The following is a 9,614-nucleotide window of genomic DNA, read 5'->3' on the forward strand; positions in this document are numbered from 1 at the left end:
CCATCAGCACTTATCAGTAAACTTCTCTCCTTGAAAAGGTCACTAAGAAATGGGCCCTGACAGAAAGGATAAAGATTATGTTGCACTACTCGCTGTTGGAGACATGAGACCTCATAATTCCATCACTTGCAGCCCAAACACTTTGCCACGATCCCCAAAATAACCAACTTACTAACTGGAGTGTAATTGTTGTCACTGTAGAAACTACATCTAAAGGGCCGTACACACTTGACGAAAATCGGATGAAATATCCTCCGATTTTTCTCTCTCATGCTCGCGTTCACGACCGTTTTTAGTTGACAGTGCATCAATGTTCACGAAAATTCTCGTCCGATGTTTTTTTTGTTGACGTTTTGTTCGTAGAGTGTGATGCAAGTACAGGATAACTTCACCTTTTGTAACATGATCTGCAGCTCTTAGAGATCAAAGACAAGATAGTACCTTACAGTAGGGTGCAGTTTTCTAAATAACCTCTAAAGTCAAAGCTTTTATACTTCATATTCACTTCACCTATTTATGCAGCATCAGGACACCATGAATTTACTTGCCATAATGGTGCTTATTCACTAAATCAATATCAAAAACATCTCCGGCCAACTCTTTGCATCATCCAATGGCTAAAAAAAGTAATGGTTTTCATTAATGAGAATTCACACAAACCGATCTTAATGTACAAATGACAAGAAAAAAAAAAATTGGAAACTGGAGTTTTGCTTTAAAGCAAACCTGTGCTCTGATAGTAGAAACATCAATCAGGGTTAAGCCTAATGGTTATGAGCGAGTACAAGTACCTGGCATAGTTTTGTACTGCTCAGAATCTTTTCCCCTTGGGATGCTGCCGCCTTCCTCCCAGCGAGCCCAGGGGTAGGTGACAGATGTCAATCACCGCCCACTCTCCCTAGATCTCACACTTTTAGTTTTACTTTGCCCCTAATTGCTCTTAAGCAAAGCGCCTTCTGAAATACTTCATACTTTACTACAGTCCCAGTTCTTCAGAATTATTTCAAAGTGGAACTTTAGGGCAAATATAAAAGTGGGCGAATAAGCAGAAATGTTAATGCAGAAGAGACATGCTTTGTCTCTTCTGCATTAAAGTTACTTACCTGCCTGTTCACCCCTGTACACGATACTTGCGCAAATGCCTAGTATCTGCGCCAATACTGGTATTGGTGCATCCCTACGGTTTGGACTTTATCATCTTTTTTGTGGTTATATGTATTTTGATGTAAGCACTTCACCTGTGTTTATTATAGAGCTAAAGCAGACCAGATTGCGCCTGTGACAGGTACCATTTCCATTTCAGGAAAGCCTAAGAGGTATTTTAATGCTTGTTTAGCATTTGTGATTAGTTTAAGGTCTATTACTTAGTCACCAGCTCAATTTAAGAAGTCATACAATTTTTCCTGTGCATGATTACTCTTCTTTTTTACAAATACAGTTAAACTCACAGGTTTGGCATGCTCAATTTATACCACACATTAAGGGCTCGTTCACACATTTGTCACTTAATCACACACATTTGCGTCAGAACATGCTAAAATGCATGAGTCAAAGGCAATGGTTTGGAGGCCATTCACATTTGTGCGCTACAGAGCAATTTTGCAAAAATCGCTCGGTTTGGCTTTTTTGTCCACTTTTATGCATTTGGAGGTCCATATAAGTGTGCAAAAGGCATATCAAAAACCCCATAAAAAACAGAAATGCAAATGGCATTAACCCAGGCTTTGCCACTTAAGTACTGTATTTTCATTGAACAAAAGATTTAAAAAAAAAAAAAAAAAAAAAAAATTAACCTCTGCATACCCCAAGCCACACCATCAGTGCTTTCAAATGCAACACATGCATTCTAAAGAGCACAGTTACTAATATGCAAGTTTAGTATGTTTGTTGAATTTCTGTAGCCAAGCTCTCATTTCAGCTTCTCATCAGTCTGGTTCTGGGTGCCAACATTCAGGCCCCATTCACATTATTTGGACATTGCAATTTTCAAACGATTTTGCGTGCCGCATTAACCCGAAAAGAAACGCCTGCTCCTTTTCAGGCGAATAGCTTCATGCAATGTGTGAAGGCGCAGTTTGCCACGATTGCAGTGCGATCCTGTCATGCGACAAATATCCCAATGCGCACAGTGCGTTGTACAGTGAGAGTGCAGGCAGAATCGCAAGGATTCAGGCCACACTCCCAAATTGTGAAATGTGAACAGGGCCTCACTGCAGCACAGGTTTCTGATACACACCTACTCAACTATGAGTAAAACATTGCATACTTCTGACTACTAAATTCATGAGGATCTCATTAACAGTGAATATTTTTTCAGAGGAAAACAAAAATATATCAGAACTATATTATGCAGTCAACTTACAGGTGAACAATTCTTGGCACTTAAATGTAAAGTAGCAACTTTTGCAAGGTGATTCTCTTTCAGCAATTTATCACTTGCGAACCACTAGCACTAGTGTTTAAGATCAAAACCAAGCAATTGTATTTCCTTTCTGCATTTGTGCTAACCTTCAGGCTAGATTCACACTGCTGTGGAGCAAATTTAACCAGACTTTCAATGCGTTTATGTAGTGTAACTTGGATGCACCTATGAAGTTGTTTGCATATTCTATGGGGCCAAAATCGTACCAAAGTAGTACAGGAACGTTTTCCCAAATTGTGCAATGTTGAGTTGCACTGATGTGAACCGGCACCATTGAAAACAATGATTTCCATTGTTGTGCGACTTTTTGCAACTCGTCGCATTTGAAATTGCACTAGTGTAAATGGAGCCTAACTCAGTAATCATGACATTGAATTATTTAGGCACCTATCATTTCTTCAGCTCTTAAAACTGATGGATCCCTAATAGCCAGAATTTGAATACAAATATAAAAGATCAATTCAAGGCATGAAGTATTTTCAGTGCCCTGTTTTAAATTGCGACTTTTTACTGTACAATTAAAAATGCTTTCCGAATCACCATTTTGTTATTTTGTTTTTTAAGAGGAGCTGAATTTACCATAATGTGAATTGTCTTCTATATTTATATGGTATTTTTGTATGCAAAAAGTAAATTCACAAAGCATATTGAACGGTTATAGGTAATATTGCCTTCTGGCTGGTGTTAATTGTAAGGTTCTATGATGGGTCTATCGAAGAGAACAAAAAGGGAGCAATCCCAGCTGGAGATATATGGTAGAGCTGCACGATTAAATCGTTAAAATAAATGAATAAAATAAAAAAGCAATCTCAATTCACCCCCCCCTCACAATCTTAATTGATTCAGAGCAGAGCTCACTCACAGCGGTCAATAAAAGAAAAGAGCCATAGTGTTTTACAATGTATCATTTCGTTCTTTTAGAGCAAAGGGAATATGAACTTCCATCTGTAAATGAGTTCAGTTTAACTACCTAAAGACTAAGCCTTTTTAAGACACTTGTTGCTTATAAGTTAAAATCCATATTTTTTGCTAGAAAATTACTTCGTACCCAAAACACATTTATATATATATATATATATATATATATATATATATATATATATATATATATATATATATATATATATATATATATATATATATATATATATATATATATATATATATATAAAAAATCTCTTTTTTTTTGCCGAGACCCCTAGGGAATAAAATGGCAGTTGTTGCAATATTTAATGTCACACTGTATTTGCAAAGCAGTCTTTCAAACTCAATTTTTGGGGAAAAAATACTTTAATTATAATGTAAAAAAAAAAAAAAAAACGTAACCTTAAAGTCAGCCCAATTTTTTGATGTTACAACAAGAATCGTGATCTTTATTCTAAACAAAAAAAATTGTGATTCTCATTTCATCCAGAATCGTGCAGCTCTAGTACAGGCGGTCCCCGGGTTACAAACAACTCCTACTTACAAACGGGGGTAAGACAAAAGGAAGAGAGAGGAGAAATCTAGCCCTAGGAAGGGAAATGGACTACTGTAAACGTTTTCATGGGAAAAAGGTGTCTCTACTGAAGCTTTATCAATAAGGCCCCTTTCTCACTTGTGGACCGTTTAGATCCATCCGCCTGTCAGTTTTTCAGGCGCATCTGAACGGATGCCCCATGCATCTGTATGGGGCATCGGATGTCAGCGGAGATATGTCCGCTGACATCTGATCCGATCAGTCAAATCCGGATGGATGGAAACCCTATTTTCCATCCGTCTGGCGGATCGGATGAGAACAGACAGGCGGTCAGTTCTCATCCGATTCCCCCATAGAGGAGAGCGGGGATCTGACAGCTCTGTCTCTGCACACGGAGCGGAGACTGAGCTGACATCCGCCTGCTCAGCGGGGGATCGGCAGATCGATCCCCCGCTGAGCAGCACAGCTCCTTCGATGGAACGGAGCCATGTGAAAGGGGCCTAATCCTTGTTTCCACAACAACCCAAAATTTTCAAAATCTAGTTGTCATAGGGACAGAAAGTGAGGTGAAATCTTCTGAACAGGGGTACAGACAGCAAAACAAATGGTACAGGGGTGTTACCCTTCCCTATGCTATCCAAAAAAAAAAAAAAAAACGTAAAAAATTATTCTTTTGGCTGGAGCTAAACTTAAAAAATGCACCTGTTCCGACTTACAAATTCCACTTAACAAACCTACAGTCCCCATCTTGTTTGTAAGCTGGGGACCGCCTGTATATCGACTTCCAAGAAATAACGGGTCTTAGTAGCTAAATAACTATTTTGTGAGTTAGCATTGAGAGTTCTGCCTTTGACAGACAAAAAGGTGTGGCAGTTTAGCTGAGGCTCCATTTACAGCCTGAGTTTTAGGATCCAAAAGGGTTCTACAGAATTGATATGAAGACTAACATTGGTACTTGCAGGGTGGAACCATTTCAGCACTATTACCTTTAAAGCTCAACTCCGGGCTAAAGACTAAAAAAACAGCATCTCTGTCTGAATTACTTACCTTTCTCACCCTGCATTATTCAACCTAGTAAACAAAGGGCACCCTGTGGTATAAAGTACCATGCCCCCCCTCAAGCGGACCTCCCCAAAGTGAGAAATGCCTTGCATTACCCTGCAACAGTTTTTTACACATGCCCCACAATTGAGCCTTTATTGCTCTTTGAAGAAATTTTCTCCCAAATCAACTCCAACTGTGAAAGCAAAGGATTTCCTAAGCGTTCATCAGTGTTTATTTTAAGTGCACTCTCCTTATACACCCCATGGAGTGATAAGCAAGTCTGGTGAACCCACTGGTACTTCCAGATTTTTCTATGGGAACAGGAGAATTTCAAAGAGGGTGACCAAAAAATGTTCTGCTTATAGCTGGTTAATGTATACAAAAGGGCAGCACCAATGAGCTAAATAATTAACAATTAAAGTTCATATAAAAAGTCCATATGAAAAGCAAGAAAGGGAATCCTCCACACACCAGTGAGTGACAATATAGATGAAATTGTGTCACCAAACACCACGTGAATATAATTTATCTGCTTACCAGTTAGTGTTGACTCTCGTTAGAGAGAAGTCAACACCCAGCATAAATATAAAAGGAATGAAGAATATTCCAGCAAAGACCTCAAGGTATCCGTCTCGATCCATGGAAATGCAGTAATAAACACCAATGAACCTCTCGAGTCCCCAAGGATTCAAGATTACTTCAGAAAATAAAATGGACTGCACTAGTGTAGTAGGTCTAAACAAGCTGGTAATTTATTAAAGTAGCGCACTTACAAATATCACAAATAAAAGAAGCACGTATACACGCTTCTTTTATTTGTGATATTTGTAAGTGCGCTACTGCGAAAAGTGATGTCACTGCGAAAAGGCACTTAATTGCCCCAAATTGTCAAAGTTTTGTTGGTGACATTAAAGTGCCCTGTGTTTATATGAACATGGTGTGCCGCAGAAATCGTAGACTGGTCCAATGTTTTGGTGGCACAATCCCCCTCCTATGACTGGGGTTTCAAAGCTGTATGTAGTACACTGGACTCTCTAATTACCAGTCAACAGACACTTTAGATACAAACCTCCTTCCTTCAAAATATTGAATACATATTATAAAATAATCACGTAAAAAAGGGTAACTGAAAGGGGAACACAGCATTCCCATTCTGCGGCTTACCCAGCTACTGCTGGGATTCTAACAGTTCTCAACTAAGCACTTCTTCCAGGTTCACAAAATGTAGGGGAAAATGAACGGGTGGTCACTGATGTTTAGCCAGTCTCCAACCTACAGCTGTCCTGGGCTTACAAAAAGAGGTGAGCTCAGGGACCACAAGTGGAGATTTGGTTTTGCAGAAGCTGGGGGCAGCTAAAAGCAACTGAGTGACGCACACAGCAAAAAAGACCTAGGGAGAGCACTGTTGTGAATTTTGATTGTATGAAAGTAGTGAATAAAGACCGACCACTAGAATTTCTAGAACCAAAACAGCATTTTGAGCCTTCATATTCCTTTCTGTACAGGTGTATTTAAACAGCACTACACCCAAATAACTAGAGGTAAAGCCTTGGAACATGTTCTAGTGCATATGAGAGCAAAGACTTGGATCAATGTGGGACATTTAGTACCCAGTTCGAATTAATATTCACATAAGAACTTAAGTTATGGAATGCATTTGTTTCCTTGGGGAGAGCAGAAAACCATTATTACAATAGTGTTTGTAGGGTTTGGCCCCTTTTTAAAAAAGGTCCCCTGTACTCTCATCCACTCCTTAAAGGCTCTTCACCCAATACTATATTTCGAGGGCTTCCAGAATAGTTCTGCATGTGCTGCATTAAATCTTTAAAATTATGCCACCCAAAACTAAAATTTTTTTGTTTTAAAAAATAGTTCTATGGAATAAACAGTCCTTCCTATTCTAAAGCAGTGGGAAGACAATGTACTCTATTTTAAGTAGATGGGTAATTGCAACAAGTTATATTTTCTGCTAGCTAGCTGAGGCAAACAAGCAACACTGATGTATAAAATATGAACTTGTAGTAAACATAGGTTGCAACACAGAAGTCAGAGCAAACCATCAACCTGCTGAAACATCTTGCCAGAGATGCAAGTTAATATAGATGTAAGAAACGTGAAATTGAAGTGAACATAAAAAAGCACACATGTAAAAAGAAACTAAAAATTAGTAGCAATATTTTAAACAATGAAATACCTAGCGGTGTTCAACAGCTACATTAAAATTAGACAGAATAAAAAAGGGAAAAATTCACAGTCCTCTTCCTTACATTCCATTTAACCCATCAGCTATCAGCATTTTTGTCTGTTTCTTTGGAGTGGATAGTGTACATGAATGTTTGGTCAATGGTAAAGTCTGAAGGCAGGTTTCCTCTGTGCACTGCTATGTGTTCACCCATGAGGTTTAAGGTGGAGCTGTAGTGTCCACAAACAGTACACCTGTACATAAGGGCCCCTGCATGTGTCTTCAAGTGGCACTTGATGGTTGATCGGCCTCGGAAGAACTTAAGACACACTTTGCACTGATAAGGCTTTTCCCCAGTATGTATGCGCCTGTGGTAGTTAAATTCACTAGTATGGGAGAAGCATTTTCCACAAACCTTACAAGTATATTTGCTGTGGCCTGTCTGTCCTACAACTGAATGGTCATCTACTGTAAAATCCTCAGGGGCTTTTCTCTTCGACAATGAAATCTGGAGTTGGGAGAATTCAGAAAATCCAGGACGGTCTACAGGAATACTGCCGCATCGATGCTGGTTGAGGTGCTGTCGGTAAGTGGTTTCTGACTTGAAACCTTGGGAACAAAGGTGGCAGCGGAATAATGCTTCTTCTGTGCTCTGATGGACAGCCATATGCTTTTCCATCAAATGGCGGTCAAGAAAGCTGCTAGCACAGAGAGAACAAGAGAAAACAGATATGGACATGTGTGATAAAACGTGCCACATAAGACCACAAAGTGTTAAGTGTCTCTGATCACATACTCCACAAGACAGGTTTTTGTTGTTGAGGTGCTCCAAAGCATGGGACCGCACAGAATGGAAATCACGTAATATGGTCCTATGACAGGCTCCACATTGAAGTTCAGTACCTAGCGCTCCCACAAACGAGTTGACTTCCCCAGGAAGAGGCTGACCTGGTTGAACAATTATGTTATGCTCAGAGGTAATGCCTTCCTGTCCTCTGTGGAGGGTGAGCTGCCACTGGCTAAAAAATTTGTCTTCACACATATCACAAGAAAACAGAAAGATGCCAATATGTGATAGGACATGGGTTATCATAGCACCACGGTCATGGAATCGGGCCTGGCAAACTTTGCAGCTACCTTTAACTAGATCTACATGTTCTCGAGCATGCTGACGAATACGCTGTAAATTAGGTTCCAGCACTTTCTTGCACACTTGACAAGGCATAGCTTTTCCACTCTGATTTTCTCCATGACCAAATAGCAGCAGCTCATCTTCACTACCATCACTCAGTTCAATAATTTCCCCAGAAGGACCAGAGTCTTCATCTCCTCCTTCGTCAAACTGCAATGTTTCTTCTTCCAGATCATCCAACTGAAGATCACCCATAGCTTCAAACCTCCAGCAGACTCTTTGGAATTTCCACTAACTGAGGAATCCCCTGGAAAATAGCCTGTTTTGTGGTAGTCACCATTGTGCTGGGTTTTATATGGAGGGCAGGTGCTTGTTGGACCAAATCCGGTGTTCAATGCACAGTGCGAGGACTGGTACTTTCCTGAAGAACTTTGCTCCTCTGTTTTTGCTGGCAGTGGAAAGTGTGCTGTTTGGTTTATATTAGCCTCCTGTTCTTCTCCTTTCAAAGAACCAGATACATCTGTCTGTGCAGTAAAGTGTTTTTCTGTAGGAGGGAGATGGTTGTCCACGCCATTCCCCTTGGACTCGATTTGATTATGTTCTGTTAAAACAGCACTTAGTGTTCCTGAACGGCCTTCACTGGAGGACACAGAGCACTGGTTCTTGTGTCCTGAAGAGCCCTCAAGATCAGGAAAGGTTGCATGGCATGCCTTTATCAAGTCTGCCATGCCAAGTTTCTCAGCAACTTCATAAATCACTCCCACATTTATAAGGTCAGTGAAAAGCTCTGAAGTGTAGATAAAGCTCAGGACTTTCTCAAAATTAGTTGGGGTTATGAAATCCACCACATAAGTTCGAGCCATATCCAAATCAGTGTTTAAGAATAATTTTTGAAAATAAGCAGCCGCAGAGCCAAGTACAGCTTTATGAGCCGGAAAAGACCTATTTCCAACAACGATATTAACATCACAAAATGTTCCAGACAGCCGAGATTGGTTCAGCTCACGTAGCAGGTTGCTGGGGTGGTCTCTGCTGTTGAGTTTGATTCTCATACCCATCTTTATATCCTAATAATGAAAAAGCCTTGTGAAAGGTCTTCAGGCCTGGCCCTTTATTCTGGTTACTCCTTCCACAAATGAAGTGGCACCTCATCCCCCTTCTAATGAGCTGTGAGGAATTATCTAGAAAATAAAAGATAAAAAAGAACAACTCATAAAATTTAAGTATACACATATTTAAACGAACTGCAACTTACATATTGAAATCACTTTGAACTCTAGTGAGAGAAATATGTAGGCAGCTAACACTAAGCGCCTTCTGATATTGCTAGTTTTTCTGGATGTTTCTGGCTTCAATATTTTGAGTCACTCACATG

At 39.8% G+C, this 9,614-nt stretch overlaps 1 protein-coding gene across 1 annotated transcript in view; it reads right to left on the reverse strand.

The window, feature by feature from the left end:
- Window positions 1-7,022: 7,022 nt before the first annotated feature.
- ZBTB39 (zinc finger and BTB domain containing 39) overlaps window positions 7,023-9,614 on the reverse strand; it is a 27,831-nt gene continuing 25,239 nt past the window's right edge. The window contains 2 exon segments of the mRNA XM_082245661.1: window positions 7,023-8,505; window positions 8,508-9,420. Coding sequence (XP_082101787.1) covers window positions 7,208-8,505; window positions 8,508-9,297 — 2,088 coding nt within the window. The 5' untranslated portion in view covers window positions 9,298-9,420 and the 3' untranslated portion in view covers window positions 7,023-7,207.

This window comes from Pelophylax lessonae (genome assembly GCF_965119305.1).
Source record: "Pelophylax lessonae genome assembly, chromosome: 2".
Taxonomy (NCBI): Eukaryota; Metazoa; Chordata; class Amphibia; order Anura; family Ranidae; genus Pelophylax; species Pelophylax lessonae.